This window comes from Rousettus aegyptiacus, unplaced genomic scaffold (assembly GCF_014176215.1).
Source record: "Rousettus aegyptiacus isolate mRouAeg1 unplaced genomic scaffold, mRouAeg1.p scaffold_m13_p_1, whole genome shotgun sequence".
NCBI lineage: Eukaryota > Metazoa > Chordata > Mammalia > Chiroptera > Pteropodidae > Rousettus > Rousettus aegyptiacus.
In genome coordinates, this window is record NW_023416284.1 from 20,994,623 (window position 1) to 21,018,873 (window position 24,251).

Genomic DNA, 24,251 nt, shown 5'->3' on the forward strand with positions numbered 1-24,251 from the left:
GGGAGAGAAGCGACTCTCTTGAGGAGGTCAATGAACAAGCAAACCAAAAAACCTCTCTATAAAAGGTGTCCGCCAACAAGTATTGTTTTTGCTTTTTATAGAAGATTACATAAACTATACAAACCATGAGTTCTGTCTACTGGGACCCTTACAAATATGTTCAATTGCATCATTTGGAGTTTTATGAAGGGCCAGAGGGGAAAAATAAGAAGAATCCTTTACACAAAGTCCTTCGCCATTATAGAGGGGCTGAAATACAGTGAATATTTGGGTCATATTGGTTTTCTCTTTGTTCTTCACTCAGTTGCCAGGCCTGTGTCCCAGGCAGAGACCTGGCTCACTTCCCCGCACCCAGCACCCTGCGCTTTGGTGCAGGAGAGTGGGCACAGCCCCCACGCTCAGCTTGTAGCACCAGCACAACCTGTAAGCTCCACTGTAAGGTCCGTGAGGCCAGGTATCCTATTATTTGTCTTAAACGACTGAGGATCCCCAGCATTTAGCCTAGAGCTTGGCACATGGTTGTCCCTCTGTGCCAAAAATTGGTGATTATTGTTTCAATGAATCAATGAATGGATGGAAGGGTAAATGAATGCAGTCCATGCTGGTGACTCCACCAGACACGGGGTGGTCTAGGCATACCTCTGACCTCGCCGAGCCTGTTATCTCAGTCCCTTGGCCTCTCTGCCTGGTCTTCCCATCCCTCAGCTTCCCATTCTCACCCACATGTTCTCATCGCTCGCGCCTCTTCCTGCAACAAGACCCTTTGCCCCTGCAGTGGTGACAATAGTCTTCCAGTCCTCCTGCAGGGTACATGGTCGATTCAGTGTCCACTCCCTTACAAGTTATGCTAGGCCGTGTGACTGCCTTGACTGATAAAATGAGAGCAGAAGTGATGCGTGTCATGCCCACGTGGAAACTTTAAATGCCAGTGCATGATCTGCAAAAGTTCCTGCCTTAGTGATTGTAGAAGAAGAATGAGGATGGAAGTCCCGTCAGCCTGGGTCTTTAAGTGACTCCAAAGAGCACAGTCCCTGAAGACTGTGTTAGACATGTAGCCTGAATAGTCTGCGTGAGACATAAACTCCTGTTTTTAAGCCACTAAGATTTGGGGGCTGCTTGTTAATACGCTGTGACCCAGGCCACCCTGACTAATACAGCTCTCTCTTCCAGACCATCGATGAGAATGTCAATGACAACCACCCCCAGTGCTGCTGCTGACACTAGGTTGCCTGCCACCACTGCCAGGGGCTGAGAGCCCATCCATGCAAGGCATTTAGTTTCACATGGATAATCATTTTCACTCTTCACAAAACAAAAACTGCACTGTTATTCTCTCCATTTTATAGTTAAAAAAACAGAGGCTTATAGTGGTTAAGTAACTAGCCCTAGGTTAGCAGGTGGTAGCGCCTGAATTTGTACCTAGGAAGAAGGCATAAACCCGGAGATCTTAAGTTAACCAGCCTCCCCATTTAGAGGAACCCCTGCTTCCTTTGGACTCCCTTATTATGGGGGTACCAGATGCCGAAAATGCCCTGAATAGGACCGGGAAGGACATACACAGTTATAGCACTTATATCTCTGCAAATGTTTGTAAATTCCTCCTGGCAATCAGTTTTATGAAATACAGTCAAAAGAGGATACCTTTTCTCTTTCAAATCTATAAACTTCTTGGAAATAGCTACAATAATTGTTAAGCATTCTTAATAGAAAGCTACATTAAGAAGTTAAATTAACAAATATGGTAAAAATAATGATGATGATGATGATGATGATGATGACAGCAGCAACTCATACTGATGACATGACACTGACAGCTTTATTATTCCCATTTTACAGAGGAGAAAACTAAGGCTAAATAGGCTAAGAGATCAGATCAAGAGCTAATAGAGTTAGAGTTAAATTTAACCTCAAGACCTCTGCCTCTAAATCTCCTGCAGCAAATAATAGTTCTACAACCACGCCTGACAGTAATGAGCTCAGGGGTACTGAGAGTTTACCACGTATCAGGGCTTATGGATTATCCTTGTGACAATTGCAATACTAAAAGGCAGATACTGTTATTATCCTCATTTTATAGGCAGGGATTATTATCCATTTTCAGTAAGCTGAGGCTTGGAGCAACTAAGTAATTACATAGAACCTATATCAAACACTGAGAGTAAATTACATATAGGTTTTACCACATCCTGGATAAGCCTATCCATCCGTCTCACTGAAACTACTAAAGCGTTCCTCTTTTTCTCCAATGGACATGTGAGACCTTGGAGATGGAGAGGGGTGTGCCTAATGCTAGGTCCCTGGTCCCCATGTGGGCACTGAGGATCAGCAGAGGTAGCGTCTCACTCATGACTCCAATTCAACACAGACCCAGCCTCTTCAGTTGCTGGACTATGATCTCCTCACTCACTTTCTAGGAAGCCATAGATCACACAGTCACTGGTTTGCCTTGGCTACTCTCTATTCAGTGCATATACATAAACAAAATCTTATCTAAAATCTCCAGAGATGGAAACCCAAGCCCTGCCTTTGTGGGTCACCATTTTGTTTTCTTTCTCTGCTGTACTGTCTTATGACCTTGGCTCGTTCATCTCTTCTCTTGCTCATGTGATAGTCAAACAACCTCTCTATTCATTCAATCCTTCACCCTCTTTCTCGTTCATCTTCATATTCAAAGGTGGAGGTTGCCAAGTAGGGGGAAGAGGGCAGGATTTCTAAATGCAATGTCTCTTTAACATTTGAAAAGATGCTTGACTTCACTCTTACTAAGTACATACATATTAAAACTACAACGAGAAATTACTTCTCATCCATCAGATAGGAAAAACCCAAAGGTTGATGACAGGTGAGTAAAACCAGATATTCCAGTACCTTGCTGGTGGAAATGCAAAACGACACAACCCATATGAAGGGAAATTTGGTAATGCCCAGAAAAATTCATATGCATTTTACTCTCTGACCCAGCAATTCTACTTCTAGATTTCTATCCCCAAAATATACTGGCAAAGATATGAAAATACATATTTATGTCCAAGGCTATACAAGGCAACACTATTTGTAACAGCGAAAGAATAGAAGCGGCCAAATGTTCAGCAATGGGGAGCTGACTGAATGAACTGAGGGAATCAACAAAATAGACTGTTTACGCAGCTAAAAAACAAAAATGAGGAATAGTCCACATAACATCAGGGAGGGGTCCTCCGAATATATTATCAAGTGAATAAAAGCAAGGTACAGAGGTAAAAGGAAGGCTACAGTATGATTCCATTTATCTATGCATGTGCGGGATGCACACCACATATATTTACTCATATTAATAATCAGTGAAGGAGTAAACCAAAAACTCAAGATTACCTATGGAAAGAGGGAGAAAAGAAGGTAGAGGATAGGCATAGAAGCTAGACTCTCTCAAAATATATCTTCTTTTAGAGGTATACCTTTGGAAATGTAAATATTTTAGACAGTTTTAAAAAAAGATTTAAATTTGATAAGCCACTTCTCAAAACTCAAAAGGAGAGGAAATAAATGAAAACAATACTGTATCAGTCAGTGGCATAATCACACTTGAAGAAACTAGTTAGAGAGATTTTAAAACACTGTAATTTGATAGCACATCCCTAGTAGGAGATGGGGACAAGAAGAATTGAAAGAAAAACAATTTAAACTCTTTTCGGTAATCATATTGCTGCTGGTATTAGGAAAAAAGGAAAAGGAAAAAAGTGCTGTTACATTTGAAATAAAATAAACCCGTGATGCATTTTATCTTCAAAAAACTATCCCTTAGTTCTGTTCATTCAAAAGACTTAGAAATAAGGACCGACTCAACAGTAATAAGTGCTTCCAATGCCCAGATACTAAATATCATTTTTCACTTAAAAAAAGTCAGGCTCCTTGGAGAAACAGCTGATTCTTAGTCAAGGACAGAAAATGTATAATTTAAAAATGATCCCACTGGCTAATGGAACATTTTGAGCATTGATCAGAGTAATATCTGCAATGGATTTAAATACATAAAATATGTTTAAATCCATTGGAGTGTAATGATCTTTAAAAATGCTCAACTCTGGATGATGTTAAGGAATCAACTCATTAATAAGGAAAACTAGCAAATAAAGAAAAATAATTATTTCTCCTGCTTTTCTGTTATGAACTATTCCTCAGGGTAACCAAATAGTTGATGTGGGCGAGTTTTCTTTACGTGCTCCATCTTCTAAAAGAAGAAATGATAGCACTCTGTAGGTTATGATCATCAATTTCTCCTAACGTCCTCACAGGAGACAGCCAGACATTAAGTGCCTCTGATGGAGGCACACAGCTTTGCCTATATGATATTCTGGTCAAAACATGGGACCTAAAACTCATTAGCTTTCTAGACTTACTGCCAATTAAAGGAAATATAAGAGAGAGAAGATCATCTCAAACAACCTCCTAGGGATGTAATCGCCCAAATCTGGGGATTCCTCGGGATAAATGACCTGGCCTCTTCAACAAAAATAACTGTAAGGGGTCGGGATAGACATTGAAAAAGACTTGAGACGTAATAAGAGCCAACAGTAATGTGTGAACCTAACTAGGATTCTGATTTTTAAAAAAATACTGTGAAAGAAAGCATTAGGGAATCTTGGAAATTTGAATAAAATAATTAAGAAATTATTTTTATTTTTTAAGATAACAGTATTGTGGTTACTTTATAAAGAGATCTTTTTATCTGTTGGGGATGCACACTAAAATGTTGTGGATGGAATATTTTACCTGAAACGTGATTCACAATAATCTCAGAGCAGAGTGGTAGGGAGTGGGGGTATAAAATGAAACCAAATAGGCCATGAATTTATATTCGTTCAAGTTGGGTGATGGGTACATGGGGTTCATTATATTATTCTCTCTGTTTTAAATTTTCCATTAAAAAATATTAGGTTAAACAAAAGAAGTAAAAGCAGTGACTCAAACAGATATTTGTACAGCCACGTTCATAACAGCATTATTCACAATAACTACAAGGTGGAAGCAACCCAGGTACCCACGGATGGATGAATGGATAAAGAAAATGTGGTATATGCCGACAATGGAATATTCTTCGCTTTAAAAAGGAAAGAATTTCTGACATATGCTTCAAAACAGATGAACCTTGAGAACATTATGCTAAGGGAAACAAGCCAGTTGGAAAAGGACAACTATCATATGATTCCTCTTCTACGAGGAACTTAGAGTAGTTAAATTCACAGAAAGGGGAATGCTGGCTGCCCGGGGTTGGGAGAAGAAGAAATGGGGAGTTAGTGTTTAACGGGTACAGAGTTTAGTTTTTTAAGATTAAAAGAGTTCTAAAGATGAATGGTGGTGATGGTTGCACAATATGAATGTACTAAACACTTAACTGTATGGTGAAAATTGCTTATGAAGGTAAATTCTGTTATGTGTATCACACACACACACACACACACACTCTCTCTCTCTCTCTCTCTCTCTCTCTCTCTCTCTCTCTCTCTCTCCATAGAAAAGAAAGAAAGAGAGGGAGGGTCCTGCCATGAATAGCGAGAAGAGCTCAGCAATAAGACAAAAGAGACCCTGAGCCTAATCCAGTGCCAGGCATAAAGTGGGTGCTCAATAAATATTCTGTCAGGGGAAAAAAATATTGGCTGAAAGGTACAGATTCTGGGCATCATGACTGAATTGTGTCCCTCAGATTCATAGGTTGAAGTACTAATACAAATGTGACTATCTTTGGAATGGGGCCATTAAGGAGGTTGAATTAAGGTTAAATGAGGCCATAAGGGCGGGGCCCTAATCCAGTAGGTCTGGTGCCCTTACTAGTGGAGGAAGAGACACTACGAGTGCACGTGCACACAGAGGAAAGGCCGTGCGAGGACACAGCAAGAAGGCAGCCATCTGCTAGCCAAGGAGAGAGGCTTCGAGAGAAACCAACCCTGCCGGCACCTTGATCTTGGACTTCCAGCCTCCAGAACTGTGAGAAAACAAAAGTCTGTTGTTTAAGCCACCCAGTCTGTGGTATTTTGTTATGGCAGCCAAGATGATGAATACATTGTGTTCCTGATGAGGGACTGGTGTCCCTGTGAGAGATGACCCCTCTCTCCTGACCTCTGATGTTGATGTTGTACAAAGCAAGAGGCAAGTGGGAATGGTGACACAATAGAGTGACACAAAGAAGTAGTAATTTCTGTGCCTTTTCTTTTCCTGCACGTTCACCCTCACAACCACCTGAAGGCGGGTAAAGTGGCAGAGTCAGGATTTGAACCTGGGTGGTCTGGCTCTAGAGTCCGCCTTTCTAACCACTGCGGGTGGACATGGGAACACCCACCCTGCCTGCTGCCCTCAAAGGGGTTTTAGTTGACTAAGCGTCTAGTGGGAATGATCAGAGGTAGTAAAAGCCTTTGCCTCTGGCCTTCTACTCCTTCCAGATGGGCTTCCCCACCACCCACCTGTGCCCCTCACCACTTATCTGTCACCATTTTGTGGAAGAATGAAAGAAGAATGAACTTTGGAGTCCGATAGACCTCATCTGATGATACGAAGTGATGGTTCTGGAGCCAGAATATCGGGATTTGAATCCTGACTCCCATTCACTTAGCTGTGTGATCTTGGGCAAGTTACTTCACCACTCTATGATTTGGTTTCCTCATATGTGAAATGTGGGTAATAATAGTACCCACCTCATGGTGTTGTCAGGAGGATTCGATAGGACAGTGAATGTAAAGCACTTGGCCTAGTGTTTAGCACATGATAACTTCTCTCTTATTACCAGGTGGAATCTCAGGCAAGTCAGTTCACCTCATCGGCTTGCAGCATTCTCATGCACAGAGCATAAAATACATTTCTCATAAGAGTGACAAGAAGATTAAATAAGATGTTAGAAACTTAATAACTGCCCTTACTTTTTCCTTAGATAGCCATCACTTAGAGTCTTTCTGTGGGACTGAGGAGAACTGACCTTTCTTTCCTACAGGGCTTTAAAATTTTCTGATTATAAAAGTAACACATTTGGTATAGACATGGAGAAAAAAAAAATGTGGTGTGTTCATACTAAGCTGTTAAATCACTTTACTCTGGGAAGTAGGATTGGGAAATGAGTATTTTCACTTTGAACTTCATTGCACTAGTATATTATTTAAATTTTTTACAACCACAAAGTATGACTTTAAAACTAAAAAAAAGTCATACTCTGTAGATACACTGTAGAAAATTTATCTCCTTTTTTCCCCCTGTGTATTTCTTGTAATCAACATAATTTTTTTAAAAAATCCAGCTTCAGTCTTTGTCTTTTAATTGAGAGTTTAATTACCTTTATTGTCATAAGTGATATGTTTGTCTTATTGCTGTCATTTTGTTTTGTGCTGACAATTTCTGATGCTTCCATGTGGCGTCTTGTCTTTGTCTTTTGCGACTGACAATGTTTTCTTTTGTTTTAATTTTCTACCGGGATATGGAAAGTAGAAAACCTGCTTTTCATCCTATTTGTGGATGCTTTTAAGTCTTTCATAAACCTGTTTGAAATGATATTCTTTCTAGCGATATAATTCAAGAACAATACAGTAACAGTGTAGCCAAGAACCTGAGTTTGAATTCTAGCTATGCTGTTTACAAGCTGGGAGGCCCCTGGCCAAGCGACTTAACCTCTCTGTGCCCCAATGGGGACAATACTATTTCCTAGGCTGAAATGAGTAAGTAAAAACACTTATCATAGTGGGGTATAACTAGTTGGTCCTTTCTTAAAAGAGACAAGAAAAGATGAATGTGGTAGGGAGATAACCGGGTAGTCTTTTTTAGATGCCTTCTTTACCTGAAGTCTTTCTTAGGACATTTCTGATTATAAACATATGGATCCCTTATATCCTCTGTTCTTGAGATCAGAAGTCAGCAAATTATAGCCCAGGGGCCGACTTCGGCCCATTCATTTATGTGCTGTCACAGGCTGTTTCCACAAAGAGATGGCCAGAGACCTTACGGCCTGCGAGGCCTCAAATGCTGCCCCGCTGGCCCTTTAAGAAAAGTTTGCCAGCCTCGGCTTTTGATTAGCCAGATGATCATCCTTTTTTCTAAATTTAGGAGAAAAAGCCATTTTCTCCCTTGTCCCATTACAGTCTCTCAAAAGCTAAGTGGCTCTTAGCATATATTAAAAGATTTTTAAAAAGACCATTAGCTTCTACATTTAATTGTCCACAAGGTGGGGATACTTAATCAAAAACAAAACTAGAAAGCTGAAAAAGACAAAGATGCTAATTACAAAGCAGGGTTCTCCCAAGGCTGGGACACAAGGGTGAAAAGGGGCCTTGTGGGGGCCAGATTCTGAGGGATTTCTTTACCTGACTCGCTCTACAGTTTTAGGCCTGGGACTTGGTCACCCTGGGCAGCATCTCTCTCTGGCCCTCTGCTGTGCTGCTCCCCGGGTCCCCAAAACCAGGTTGGCAGCACACGCTCATCGCACGGAGAAAACTGAGCAGGCTCTCCCCCATGCCAAGTCAGGATCTCTCCAGAAGGCTGGCCCCCAATTTTTGATTGCCTACTGTCACCTCCAGGGACAGAATGAACGAGATGGTTTTAATTTCAAAATTAGGACTTTGCCTGTGAAATAGTGAGCTGCATTAAGGCCCACTAACAAAGGTCAGATTCCCTCCTGCATTCACGCATTGTCTTGAGTGATTCATGGCCCTGGCAGAACCATGGGCTAGGAGAGCCTGAGCTAGGAAGGCAGCGGTGGGGAGGAGAGGATTCTGTAGTTACCAAGCCCTGATGCCTCTTCAGGGGGGTCAGCTCCATGGGGACTGAGTCCCCACTAGCATTGGAGCCTGGGCTTCTGTTTTGGAAGTGGGGAGAATCTCAGTGGGGAGATAGGACCAGGTCTATGGAACTGGTAGAGAGAGATGTAATAGTGCTGAGCCCAAGGGTCCAATAGAGTGGTGGCCCATGGAGAACAAAAGGCATTAGGAGAAAGGAAAGACCAGGTGAGTGAGAGACAGCAGGGAAATGTCCTGCTCAAGAGGACCAACAATGTCCTGCTCAAGACGGACTAACACGGGGAGAACCACAGAAGTCAGGGGCGACCGGCGAGCCCGAGGGAGAACCGGGGCCAGACTGAGGAAAGGTGAATGACCACTGGAGGAGCACCCCCAGACCCTGGGCCCCACATGGCTGCTCTGCAGTCATCTGCTCCATCTGCAAACAGCCTCATCAAACACGCATGACTATCCCCCTGCAGCCAACAAGGAAGTCACCCAATCTATCAGCTCCACAGCTGGGAGGAGGTGAGCTCTGAGCGTCGCATTGTTTCTCTGACTCTAAAGCTCCTGTAATTTCAAAAGTGCTCACGCCGCTGGGAGAAAATAGCAGATGAGGTTGTGGGGACCTCATGATGGGACTTTGGAGGGCTGAAAGTAGTCTGTTCACGTCCTGATTGAGGCAGGCACCTGGAAGGATGGAACTGCACCACTTGATGCATCCTCCCCAGTGAAGTGGTACTCATTTGATTGGGTCAATGAAGAAATGGTTAAAATTAGGTTAAAATGATGCTCACAGCCAACATACATCGAGTGCTGCCTCTGCCAGGCACGCTGCTCCGAGAGCAGTGCTTGCTCAAGACAGCCCTGGGCGGATGTTCCCATTATTGACCGCGCTTTACCGATGAGTCAGCTGAGGCACAGAGAAGTCAAGTCACTTGCCTGGGATGACTCAGCCGGTAAGCTTCAGGGTGGAGAAATAAGGCAGTCTGGTGAGAGTCAGGGCTCTGGAGACCATTAGGGAGGCTCCAACATAGTTAAAAGGCCATCCATCCACCCATCCATCCATCCATCCATCCATCCATCCATCCAGTGATTCATCAGCCAGGACTGACTGAGCACTAAAGTGCCAAACAGTATGCCGGTTGTGGGGATATGAGGCCAAGGATGAGTCTCTAACCTCATGGAGCTTACGAAACAGTGAGAAAACAGCTAACATTTTTGAGTACTTACTTTATGCCAGGAACTTCCCTTTACATATGTATCTTATTATTATCACCCTCCGTTCTTTTTCAGCTGAAGAAACAGGAGCTCAGAGGGAAAAGGTAACCTGCCAGGCTTCCAGCCCAGGCCCCTCGGCCTTGAAAGCCCACAGACCCTCTGCTGCATGCACCGTGCACTCCGATGGTCTCTCCTTTCCTACCCCCATCTGTCAGCTCTGGGCAGTGCTTGATCTAAGCCACACACCCCCTTTGTTCTCCTGTTCGTCTCACCTCCTGCCCCAGGTGCTCAGATTTGGGTTTGGAGGTGGGATGTGTAGAGAGGTCTCTTAGATCTCCACCTTCTGTTTCTCAAGTGAGAGGAAAGAAACAAGCTTTCTGGCCCCTAAAGAGACAGAACCACAGCCCCCGCCTCCTTGGACACTGTCACTGCCTCCAAAGGCCTGTGGGATACACTCTCTTCATCCATTATTCACAAATATTTATGGAGGGCCTGTTCTTCGCCAGGTACTGTGGTTGGTACATAGATTTGACATGATCCTGCCCTCGAGAAGCTTAATTTGTGTTTTAAATGCCTGCAGCTTGGTGGAATAGATGGTTGGTCTTTGAAATTGAGTCAAAATCTGTTCTGTGTGGCAAGGCAGGAATAAGGAGGAACCATTATACCCCTTGTATTTCCTTCTTCCCTTAGCCTCCTGGCGATGACTGTAAAGATAACAAGATAGCATTTAACAGAGGCACAAAGGCCATCACTGGGAGATGCCCAAGGCATTGGGGAAAATCAGCATGTAGAGGAGGAAACAGGGGCAGGCAGCTTGAAGACTCAAAAACTCACAGCATCACCAAAACTTTGGGCTGATGGAACTCCCCTGGGCAGGAGCTGGAAGCCCGGCTCCCAATGGCTGTGATATTGAGAGAGTTCCCAGGTGAAAGGAGAGGTGTTTTTGATGCCTGACGGTTTAGAACCAGTGTTTCTCTGCCTTAGTGTCTGGTTACAGTTTAAACTTCTATGCGAAGTGGTCCTTTACATAAAGCCCCTGCCACTCTAGCGTGAGGGAGAGAGGGTGGCCTTGAAAAGGAAGGACAACATGGAAATGGAGCACCGTAGTGCAGGCCACTTGGTCCCCCTCCTCAGCCCCTCCCGTTGACAGCCACAGCCCCAGCCCAGCAGGCACGTACCTTCACACCGCAGCACTGCGCTGTTCCAGACCACGCTGCCCTCCTTCAGGATACAGGTGATGGTCTCTGAGCCCTGAGTCCCGAGGAAGCCTTCGTCACAGAGGAAGGAGATGGAACTTCCCAGCTGGAGGCTGTCACCAAACCGTTTGCCATTTACCGGAACGCCGGGGTCTGGGCACTCGTTGTGTCGGAAGGCTGTGTGGATAGGGGTCAAGGACGTGATCAGGCAGAAAGAGCGTGCAGATAGACCCTCCCCAAAGAAAATCAGCTTCGTTATGATGGTGAACTCTGGACTTCCACCACTTCCCCAAGAACCCACCAGGTACCCTAGAACTGGGGACTGCTGTGCCATGTGTGGCATAAAGCAGATGGTCGTTAAACTTGATCTCCTGCCTTTCTGAGCAGCTAATCCAATTTCCTTCCAATGAACATTTATAAGTCAGGCAGTGGGCTAAGTATTTCTCGTGCTGGCTCATTTATATCATATGATTCCATGAAGTACATATTATTACCCCAGTTTGCAAAGAAGAAAATTGAGGCTTAAGGAGCAGATCTGTCTCTTCAATGTCAAATCCATTCCACATTTTCCTAACTTCAGAAAGTGATGGAATTGCTTATGTTGTAGGTGAGCTGGGCTCTAAATCCTGTGACACTAATAGACACTGAGGATCATAAAGTAGGTGCTCTGGAATCAACCTTGTCTGAACCCATTTCCTTCATTCCCTTGCCTCTGGTCAGGCTGCCTCTCACTCTCCCAGGTGATTGATAATGTAGTGGTGATGGAGGAGGAAAGAGTCTGAATTCCTTTGGGCTTAATCGAGCTTTGCCTCTTGTTAGTTACATGGTTCTGGGAAACTTATGTAATCTTGCCGAGCCTCTGTTTCCTGACCTATAAAATGAGATCATACTTGTACTTACAGGGTCATTCTGGGATAGAAATAAAATGAAAATTGATATAAATAGGAAAATGGAGAATGTTTGGTACAGCTCCTAATAGGTGGTAAGTCCTCCTTAAATATGAGTTCCCTTCCTTCTTCCCCTTCCCACTCCATCTCCCCCAAGCACATTCCCAGCCTTCCTCCATCAGTTCTTGTCCTCAAGTCTCTGAAGCCACACCCTGTTTGCATTCCTGCTCTTCGAAGGATGATGGCTTTGCAGTAGAAACCAGGTTCTAAGGCTGCATGGGCAAGGGTCAGTGTAAAGAACTCAATTTATAGGTCTCTGAAATTCTCTAGTGACTGAAACACTTGCACAACAGGAAAGGGAAACAACCCTGGAGGCTGCTGGATCCTGCTGGAGGCAAGGAGCTTGCAAACCTGGCGATCCTTCCACGGAAGATGAGCTGTGAAAGCTTCTGACATGAAAATGATGGTCATGATACCTTGCAGAACTGCCACAGAGACCCCACCACCCTTCCCTCTGAAATGTAAAGCCCAGGTTGGCCCAGGCTTCAGACTCCCATCCTTTCTTCACTAAACACTATGACCATGAGGTTGCCCTGACATTTAGTAATATGGGGTGGGAAGAAAAGTGGTACTTGAAACTAGAAGTCTAGGAGATTGTCTACATCAGACACACACACACGTGTTCATACGCACACATACATGTACACACACAAAAGGGACATGGAGCTATTTTCTAACACCTGCGAGCAAAAGCTCTAAGTCGAAGATTTAAATACTGCTCAGTTCTACCTGGGTACCTTGTCAAACCTCAGCTTCCTGGTGTGTGAAACAAGGTATGTCTTAGCTTATGAAGTTTGTGGTGGGTCAGCAGTGATGACCATAGAGTGCTCGCTCAGAAGCTGCTCAGTAAATAGTAAGTATTATCATCATCGTTGAAGATGCTTCACATGGAAGAAGGATGAGGTTCACTTGAAGAAGCAAGAGGGGTGGAGATAAGATCACTGGTCCTTGTTACAGGGACACAGATTTCAAGTCATCATAAGGGGAAACCAAGTGCTCTCTTGCTTTGGAGAGAGCTAGAGCTATCAGGGCAAATTCTAGTTCAGCCTTGATGATCATCAGTTGTCATGTGACCTAGGAGATGCACGTCCTGTGGAGGAGATAACACTAGTTCCCAAACACTTGTCTGTGGACTATTGTTTCATTAGTTGCATCATGATTCAGCAGGTCTAGGATGAAGCCCAGATTTAAATAAATTATTTCTACTTATTCATCCAACTATCTGTCCATGTAAGTGTACAGAAAAATATCTGATGTCCACAAAAGCATTCACCAAATGTTGATGAGAATCATTTATGAGTGGTGGGATTTTGGGAGGTAGTCAGCATTTTTTCTTTGACCTGTCCCCTGTTTTTTGAGTATTTTCATGTTGGATGTGTATCACTTTTACAATGGAGAAACTTTGGAGAGGAATGCAAGGTAAGAGACTGACCCTCAGGTAAGGTCCATTGCCTTTTGACTTTTTACCCCTAAGGATACAGCGCTTGCTCCTTTCCTGGAAAATGAGGACTTACCAGGATTTGGTTTTCCAAGGAGACGATGAGCACCCATTTGCCACAGGTTCCCCATTGGGGTCCACACCTACTTTGACCCTGCAGAGTTCTCAGCCCTCACCATCCTGGACCAGTGGGCTTCCCCGGGTACCTCTTACTCCTCTTCCCACTTCACTAGGCCAGAAAGCACTGAGTCATTCGTAGATCTTTCCATTCAATAAACATTAACTGATCCTTACCACATACCAGACTCTGTGTGGGCAGAGGGGATAGCAAGGTAAGTAATACATTCCTGCATGTCTTCAGAGCTCATGGTCTCATGGGAAAGCAGGGATGAGGACAGAGAAGCTAAAAGCTAGAGCTGCATTGCTAGATCGGGAAAATCAGGGAAGAAAGAACAGGGCTGTGCTTCCTCCTGCCCGTAGTTGGGGCAACGCCCTGGAGGAGGCATGGCCTGGGAAGGTCCATCGTTTCCAGCAAGTCTGGTGCCCTAAGGAAGGTGCTGAGGGGAATGTTAAGGAGGGGCTTTTGCTTGGGCAGTCCCTTGGAATCTGGGGCCCCCAAAGGCTTTCCATTTGGAACTTACTATCTTCAGCTCACCTAGATCCCAGAGACAGGTAGGACAAGGAGGTAAGACCTCTATGCCAAGGATGAAGGTGGGGGGAAGGAGGAGATCAGCTCAGTCAAAAAGCACCGGGCGAGGGGTGGGGTGGCGGGGAGGGAGGCAGCTTTATGTGTGTGATTATGTGCATTCAGCAGAGCTTGAATTGGGGACTTGCATTTCACAGTGACTGGGAAAGGATCGTTATTGCTCAGGGAGACCTAGCTTTACCCCTGTTTGGCTATTTGCCAACAGCCAAGGTTGCCGGATCTACAGCTTATTATAACCTGATAAGCACTTGCTATTTTGAGTCTACAAGTTTCTGTCCCCACCCCCACCCTCACTGTAACCCCATGAAACACAGAAATGAAAATAATCACCATCGAGCTTCAGGTTGCTTCTGGAAGGGGCCTAGAATTGAAACTGGAGTTGACAACTTTTAAACTGTGGACCTGAAAGGCATGATGAGAAAGAGCCCCAAGAGTTGGCTCTAATTAGCCTCAAACAGAAACACTGCTCCAGACTTTTGTTTCTGATTTGACTATGGGAATGGGCACCGGGCAAAACCAAGTGTGAGCAGCCCCACCGGAAGACCTGAAGTCGGCATTGAGTGGGCGTTCAAAGCCTGGGGGAGCACATCAGAGAGGGATCAGTAACAGGTGAGAAGATGACAGAGGCATGCTCTCCTTTGGGCCCTTCCTGGTTCTAGCTAGGTCTTCTAGAAGGTAGGGGGTGGGAGGGAGAAATGAGGTCCTAGGCTCTGTTTACATTATATATCACATTGATAGGAAATAAATGCTCAAAAGAGAATGACTCCACAAGAAATGTACCCTGTCCTGCAGCCAGTGCTTTATGCTCTTCATGTCATGCTGAAGCCCCAAGCCTGGACGCTATAACCCTGCAATGCCCTTGAACATCAACACTCCTCCATGGGAACACCCCTGACCATCTCAGAGACTGACGCTCAGAGGGATGATCAGCTGGAAACAGAGGGAGGACTCACTGGTAAAGGTGATGTTGAAGCCCCTCTTCCCCGTGGAGTGGTCGGTCTGGAACTCGAGACGGGCCACGTGGCCACTGCTGGTGATGGAGGAAGGAAGCTGGTTTCCTGAGAAGGTGCCTAGGACTGGGGCCTCGGCGGTGGCCCCATCCTTGATGACCAGGAAGTCAAACTGAGGCTCCACATCAATGTCATTGAAGGCCAGGTGGATGCGACTCTCCGGCCGGGCCAGGATGAGCCAGACACAGTGCAGGTGGTTGCCATAGTCCTCCGGGTAGTTGGGTGATAGGACGACCCCAGAGGGACTGGTGAAGTTGAAGAAGCAGGAAACTGCAAGAGAAGAGCACTGAAGGTCAGTCAGTGTCCCCGGCATTCTTCCTAGGCCACTCAGAGCTGGCAGGGCAGCATTTCCTTAATCTAAAGAGCAATAGAAAGCATGACACCAAGGTTGGGCTGGACTGACTGGGCTCTGAGCTCTGGGCGGGAGACATGCTGGGTCCCATGCTGGCCATGGCTCTGGGAAGGGTCCCTCGTGGCAAACTGCAGACAAGCCGGAGCCACTCTTCTCTTGGCCCCCTCTTCCTCTCTCACCGTGCTCATCCCAGGCAGAATCTCATGCTCCTGGTCACTCGTGGTGGGGAAAAACTACCACTCAAGCTTCAGTGCAGTCACAGTGCCCAGCTCTGTGACCCCCCAGGGGGAAACCAGGGTGGAGATATTGCAAGTCCATTTCTCTCCTTTAAACATTTTTGGTGAGAAAGCGATAGGGGAAGCCTGGGGATTCTGACAACCTCAAAGCTACAAAACTATGCTGAAGAAATGCTGGGTAAGCACCATCTTTCAGAGATCAAAGCTCTGGAAGAAACTTAGGGAGAGAGGTGACAGTGCCTCATCTCGATGCCCTGCCCACTTCTTGTTATTTCTCCTACTTTACCCTAAGGATCCACTATTCTGAAAATCTTTATTTTAAACTCTTTTCATGCCAGTGACTAACAGATTCTGGAACGAGGCTGAAGCAAAGAAAGTGAGGCAAGAAAATGGAAAAACAAAGAAACAAACACGAATCCAAAATTAAAAAAGAAAATAATAGAACGAAAAAATAATTGCGACCAATATGCCAAAGGGCAAATCCAAGTATTGAATTAGAGCTTTTTAAGTGTTATAAGAACACCATCAAGATGAGCAAAGAGTCTGTTCAGAGGATTCATATGAGAGGAAATAGAATTAATATGAAAACACAGTCCATTTTGCTGGGAAAAAATAAAGAAAAAATATTGCTGAGGCTTCATGGAAAGTCATATGTATTTATTGCCAGATGGAGTGTAAAGTTGATATAATCCTTTTGGAAGGGAATATATGAATTCTTATCAACAGCCAAAACACTATTCAAATATTCTGACTCAGTAATCTCTAGGAATTAATTCAAAAGAAAAAATGGACAAAGATGTTTATAGCGACATAATTTTATTAAAGAAAAAAATGTAAACAACCTATATGTCAGTTCGATAATCTGAGGTACATTATAGCCTTTAACATGATGCAGCTTGAACTTTAATTGATGCAATTATTAAATTTAATAATTGATGCAATTCTTAAAGTAATAAATATAACCCAATAGAAAGAATATTAAATATAATTTTAAGTAAAATTGTAGATCATAAAAGTATATGTATACTTTTGATTATAGCTATTAAATATTTATATATAGATAGACTGGACAAGAGCCCTGAAATAAAAACTGTACTAGAGTAATGGGTTTCTGGGTGATATTTTTTCAAAATGAAAGCAATATTTAATTTTTCTGACTGCAAAAATGATATAGGCTCATTCCAAACATTTTTAATACATAAAAGTATAAAGAAGGTAAAAAAAAAAAAGGACAAACATTTAAATCCCTTTAGAACATTCATATTGATGCCTGGTGTTAATCATATTGAAACTGAAGTAAATTAACTTTTTTACTTATTAAATATTATGAAGCCAAGGTGCAGATAAAAATAAATCATGTTGGCAAAAAAAGAAAAACACAGAACAAAGGAAATGTTCAACTGTTGAGTTTCTCCTTCCTCTCCCTGACTCCATCCATCTTTTCCTTTTCTGCATTAGGTTCAACCTGCTACGCAACGCCCTCCCATCAAATTCAGCAAAGCGAACCTGGTCCCTAGCCATACATGGCCAGTCTAACCTCTTGTATTCTCTGTATTTTATAAGTATAGAAATAGTTTAAGCCAAGGGGAGGGAAGGACATGAAAAGCATTTAGGCAACATGAGATATAGTTAATAGTAATTATTATTATATATTATTGGAGATTTACTAAGTGCAGGCACTGTTTGAAACACTTTCATCAATTACTCAATTTAACTGTCACAATAACACTATAAAGTAGGTACTGTTATTAACTCAATTTAAAGATGAAGAGCCTGAGGCAAACGGAGGTTAACGAACTTGCGAAGGTTGTGATGTCACTAAATGGTAAGAGCACATTCAAATCTATGCAAATCAGTGCAGATTTAAATGTTTGACTCCAGAGGCCAAGCTTTGAGTTGCCCCTCAAAACTGTCTCCCACTATGAGAACGGTACTGTCCACTGGGCCTAAGTCTAACAGTGGAGTCCTGAAGGGTATTCTTACAACCTGATGAAGATCCATCTATCAACCCCAACCATTACATCTGCACTGAATTGGAGGCTCTAGCCCAGACATGGCTGCCCTCACACAGCTATCCCATCTCCAGTTTTGTGGTCATCCCGCTGGGAGCATAATGCAAATAATGAGGACTCCTGACCTAACAAAGCCAACTACCTTGAAGACAGAAGGGGCAAAAAATCATGTTTCCTGATTACTAGTAGGACAACATCGTAGCAAACTGAAGACACAGAAAAGTGGTACAGTCTCAGAAAGAAGATCGTCATGGGCACTCTAAGCAGGTGAATAAATGAGTTTGGTGCACAGGAGGATTTAATTAACATCTCATGAGTCCCCACCCACACGCCATCACTTTGTTCTTTTTTTCTTATACCCCTTTTCCAGAGTTGCCATGTTGTAAAGCTACCAGGGTGCCATTTTAAGCAGGTATATATGGTAGTCTACTTATCACTCCCTAAAATTACCTTTTGTTTGTTTATGGTCTGTCCTTCTTCCTCCCTAATATATACACATATATTCCATGAGGGAAGATACCTTGTCTGATTCTTCTGAATTCTTAATGGCTCCCACAATGCCTGGCATATTGTGGGTGCTCAATCAATATTCACTGAATGAATCAATGACTATTTAATTGTTGATGACCTCTGAAAAGATGGTGACATGAACATGTGTGCCTCACATCCCCACCCCATTCCAAGGCCCAACCAACAGAATTGAGCAAAGTCTGTAAAAATAGGTAGACACCTGTATCAGTTCTAGAAACTAGGGAAAAATATTGTGCCATGATCCTCAATGCATCTCTCTTAGACACAGTACAGATCTATCCCTATATACCTTAAAATAGAAAAGTATATGACCCAGCCAATTTGTTAAACAACAAAGACAATAGCTCTCAATATCAAAGACCTCAAAAATATATTACTCACATAACATTCATAAAAAACTACTTGAAGATGTTTTCTACAGTACTATGAGATGAATTAAAATGAATAACTGAAATATGGGAAAGTTATGGTTAATAAAAAATTATAAAAAACATTAGCAACAAGCAAATAAACCATATAGTAAAAAATTTAAATAATTCCTATAAATATAGTTATAAAACAGAATGCAAATGTAACAATTATTCTTTGGAAGAGAAGATATAAGATATTCCTGCACAAACCCCAGGGTAAAATATTGCAGATCATACTGATATAAAGAATAAAGTGGGAGCAAGGAAGTATGTTAATTTCCTCATCTTGCAAGAAATTCTGTTATATAGTTTCTGTGGTTACTCTGAGAAATATAGGTTAAAGTATGTTTTTAAAGATGGTGAGTGTAATTAGTAATAGACTATAAAGTAGCTTATCTTCAAAATTACTGAAAGGGAAAAGCATAGCAGTCAATTTATCCAAAGGGAGGGGGAAAAAAAAAAAAAGAAAAACGAATTCAAAGGAAACAAAAAGGAAGCATAAGGAGAGGAACTGTAAAATAAGATGTTAAAAAAGAGACAATAAACCATTTATAACAATAAATGTATACAGGCTCATCTATCCTCGTAAAACATAACTCTCATTTTGGGATAAGGCACAAGGCTTAAACAAAGTAACTCAGAAGAGTCAAAAATAAGAGAATGGGCCAAGATAGCTCAGACCTTACATTAGGAGAGTGTTAAAATTTACTAATTCCCAGTCCATTACAGGTCCTAAAAGCTCCCCAGGTAATCCTAATGTGCAGCCAGGGCTTGAGAGCTACTAGTGGAGGCAAGTGTAAACTACGAAAGGAGGAGCTTTAATATTAACATCAAAGCCTTGCATGTTATAATATCACACCAAACTCTTAGATGATCCTATTTTCAGGCCACGAGTCCTCTAGATAGTTACCAAGAAACATTTTTTCTTGCACTTAGAAAGAGAAGGAGCTGATAAACTGACACCGAGAGAAAAAGAATGTGGTTCTCAAAGCTGGGTCTTCCATCCGGAGATAACTTGTTGCAACCAAGGCAGGAAAGGGAGTGTACATTGTTCCACAAATTTTTCTTGCTTTGGAAAATTATGTTTGCATGTTACACTCAAATATTTCTGTTAGAGAACAGAGTTTGCTTCTCAGTGTCATAAATGAGGAAAATAAAAAGTATTGTGATTGGATTTCATCACTATCAGTCATCAATCATCTAGGTTAAAAGAGAGAGATGAGGGGCCTTCCTCTTTTGGGAGTGGTTAACCAGGTTGTGCAAATATATCTTGACCTTGGATGAACCTTTAAATCAGAGGGCTCTCACATAGCCCAGACTTTTGAAAAATAACACAGGTAGAAAATTCATTAGCAAATGGATGGATAATTATTGTGTATAACATTAGATTATTATTTAATATAACCTTGAATAGAAAATAAAAGGAGGTTGTTTAAAAACCCTCTTTTACTCTCTTTTCTTCTGGTATTGTCACTGCTGACTTCACTGCTTTCGAAATGATAATTCAATTACCAGGGGCCTGACAAAGCAAAACAAAATCCAAAGATGATATTTAAAAAATGGATGATGCTCACATTCCAAAATAAAGATAAGGCCATTGATACTTTATGCCCTAAAGCACTGAAACAGACAAAATGAACTATTTTAAAAAATATAAGAATTGGAAAAATATATGCTCATCTGAAGTCACAAGTAAATAAAGAGGATCTGTAAAATACGACGAGTGTGTATGTGTTATACAACACTCTAATTTCAAACAAGGAACACTTTGTTTACAAGTGCCCATGAAATATTACAGAAATGAACTTAATATTAGGCTGTAAGGAAACCTCCATAAACACAAAGCAAAAATTATTGGGACACATTTTCTGTTCACCGTGCAAATAAACTAGAAATCAATAAGAAAAGAAGGAAGAAAAATCCTCATCACTTGAAAATCATAAATCATTTTCCTAAATAAGTTCTTCAGTTCAAAGAGGAAATAAAAGTTGTCAATATAGACTGCTTATAATAATGATGATGATACGAGGCCAAAACCATATTTAAGAGCAAATTCATAGCCTTATTCATTATTAAATAATAAATGAAATAAATGATGAGTGTTTAAACTCAAAAAGTTACAAAGAGAATAACTAAATAAAATTAAGAAGAGAGAGAATAAACTTAGTAAAATTAAAGAAAAAAAATAATTGAAGAGACCAATAAAAGATCAATTTCCCTCGGTCCACTGAAGAAATAAAAAAGAGAGAAGATTTAGAAACAGAACTAGGATAATATAATTAAGGAGATAAGCCAATTATAAAAGAATAGTATGTATAATATACTAATAAATTTGAAATTTTGACAAAAATGGAGAATCTCCAAATAACTTTAAATTACCAAAATTGTATGAAGGAAAAAACCTGAGGAAATTAGAAAATACTTAGGAAGTACTCTGGTGTCATGGCCAGAGCTTTAAAATTTTAAACGAACTATAATAGCGATACCATTTAAATTAATTTTGATACAAATAGTCCCATAAAATAGTATGTATGATACACATATTCATACCCACCTACTCACACACCAACACACCCATAGTATAAAAAAAATCTTATATGTAAAGTACTAGCAAGTCAAATTCAGCCCTAACACAATAAATATGACCTATGTAATGAAAACAATTCTTTATTGATAAGCAGAAAAGAAAATTTTAAAAATGAGACACAAACTATTTTCCTGGGTGGGTTGATGAGTTCATGTTGTTAATATGACAATTATCTTCAAATCATTGTATAAATTTAATATAATTCCAGGCAAAACCCACACCATTTTTTTCCCCCCTGGAACTTAAAACAATGGTAAGATTGTCTGTTGGAATAAACAGGTGAAAATGGTCAAGCTTTAGAGATGAAGAATAATAACATATGAGGTGCTAGCCGGCATTGCAGGAGCATCATGTGTCTTAATTCATTAACCCTCACAGCAACCCTCTCAGGTAGACACACAGATGCAGAAGCTGAGTCCAGGTTCAAGTAACCCGCCTACAGTCATGCAGCATGTAAGTGATGGGACTGGGATATGAACCCAGTCAAGCCGGTTCCAGAGCCCAAGCTCTCAACCACGACACTTACTTTCTCCCAGTGGAGGGAAGGCTTGCCAACTCAGATATTAAACATATTTTAATGCTGTAATAATAAAACTATAGTGTATGAGCTTCAAATGAGACATCAATGGAACCAAAAAAGAAAATTCGGAAACAGATATGAACATCTAAAAATTTAGCCTATGATGAAGGAGGCTTTTCAAATTAGTAGGGGAGAGGTTGGTAGATTAATAAAGGATGCTTGGACGAATGGCTAAGCAGTTGTTTAGAACGAACACCTCATTCGACATACCACAGAAGTAATAGAAGAAAGTATAAGAAATGTTCATATAATCTCAGAGGTGAGGACTTCCCTAGCATTATACCAAAGTTAGAAATCATAAGGGAAATGAGATTTTTAATTATAGACATGAAAAACATTTGGATTTCAAAAATCACCATAAATAAAAGCTAAACAGTAAGGATTGGAGAGAAAGTATTTGCAAATTATAACAGTTAAATATTTACTATGTTTAACATATCACAATCTACAGTTCAGTACCAAGAGAAACACTCATAAAATACAGGCCAAGGAAATTATGAGGTGACTAACAAAAGAATTATGTTGGTCAATATAGGTATGGGAAAATGTATAGTACTATTAGAAAACAAAAACTTCAAACAACAGAGCTGTCAAGTTGGCAAAGACAGAAAACAGCACATGGAAACTTGGAGAGAAGCTGGCAGAGCATGTGGAGAGAAGACAGCCAAAAGGTAGGAGGGAGAAACAGGAGTGGTTTCCACAAGAAGAAAGGGCTATCTGTTCTGAAAAACAGCTGAGCATCTTGCATGACGAAGGCAGAAAACAACCCAGTGGGTTTCAGCAATGAGGGACTCATCGGTGACCGCGGTAAGAGCAGTTCCCAGGTGTGGTGGACACTGAGGTCAGAATGGATCGTAGTGACGAGGAACCGGGAGGTGAGGAATGGGCACAAGGGCAGACACCCTGTCGAAGAAGTCTAGGTGTGAAAGGATACAGGTAAGAGGGAAGGAGACGTGGGGTGTGAAGAAGGAGCTCTACTTTCAAGATAAGAGAGACCTGAGAATAAAATTTAAATGTTGATAGAAAGGACCGGGCAGAAGGGAAGGGGCTGAAGAGATGGAAGAAGGAGGGTAAATCACATTAGGCATAAAGTTCCAGGAGGGAGCAAGGTGAAGGAGGATCTATAGCAAAATTTTTGAAACCGTGGGTTGCAGCCCATTACTTAGTGACTGGTCATGAAAGCAATGTGGTGGGTCATGGGTTGGCTGCTAAAAAAATAAATAAATAAATAAAATAAACGATGAAAACCAAAGGAGAGAACGAACAATATCTGAGTATATTACAGGAAGTAAAGGTAAGTACTGTTTGTGACTGCTGCATTTCAATTATGTGCAAGTGTGCACGTGAATGTGTACTGTGTTGCATTCCTTACTGTCAGTTTAAAGGTGATTGAAGGTCTCTGAACTAAAGCCTAAATGGGATGTACAATCTATAGGGGGATTGGTTTTTGATGTGGGAGAGGAGCGAGCATCTCTGCTATAAAAGGTGGGAAGGTGAAAGAAAGGATGGGGATGGGGATGGTCTGCAGGCTTGGTGTCTGGCATTTAAAAGTTGAAGATGTTGCCTGCGTGGTGGGAGACAAAGTCATTCTCCAGTGCAAGGTGAGGAGAGGGGGTGGTTCATGGGTTGGAGAGCAGAGGATGCTTGAGAAACACAGATGGATTGCTAGGCCTTGTTGCAGGCTCGATTGAGATTGGTGACCATGAATTTGTAGCAGCGCCAGTTTGCCTGGATGGATGATTTTCTTCAGCAGTGCTCACCCAAGCAGGAGAGGTCCAATCAGATCGTTCTTGCTTCATTGTGTGTCTCTGGATCAGTAAACTGAGGCAGCTCTGCTGATTAATGCTATAGCTGAGCTGGAAGCAGAGGCTCTGCAAAACCACCCTTGAATTTCTTCTACCTCTTTCCGCTCAGAAAAGCTCAGTGTTTGGTAATTTTCATCTGAGTTATTTTAACATCGTCTCTGGCAGTGGAGCTGGTGAAAGTTATCATCTAACTTCACTGGACTTGAGGAAACCGTGTGAGGTTCTCAAAGTCACATGCATGAGGCGTGAAACTGGTCACCCAGCAGAGCTCATCCTTATAAAGATTAAGGTAAGACTTGGTTCTCTTTGAGAATACTGAGGATGCCTTCTAGAAACTTATACACATTCCAAAAGGAGCATCAGAGATAAATGGATAGTGCTGGCTACGTATTTCCTAAGCATACATTGTGTCCTCTTATTGGATTACATAGCTGATGGAATCCAATACAAAAGCCATGGATTGTGCTCGACTTTTGCATCCCTCTTTTTGGGGA

General features: G+C 42.0%; 1 protein-coding gene across 5 annotated transcripts in view; it reads right to left on the minus strand.

Annotated features, from left to right (window-relative positions):
- The window catches only part of CSMD2 (CUB and Sushi multiple domains 2), a 544,176-nt gene that overhangs the window by 171,300 nt on the left and 348,625 nt on the right, over positions 1-24,251 (minus strand). For all 5 annotated transcript variants that reach the window (XR_001597587.2, XR_001597586.2, XR_001597588.2 and 2 more), the window contains exons 14-15: positions 15,188-15,514; positions 11,126-11,320 (exon numbers count right to left, since the gene is read on the minus strand). Coding sequence is in view for 2 of the 5 variants with exons in the window: in XM_016150537.2 (XP_016006023.2) it covers positions 11,126-11,320; positions 15,188-15,514 (522 nt within the window). In the remaining 3 variants the exon portion in view is untranslated. The remainder of the gene's footprint in view (positions 1-11,125; positions 11,321-15,187; positions 15,515-24,251) is intronic.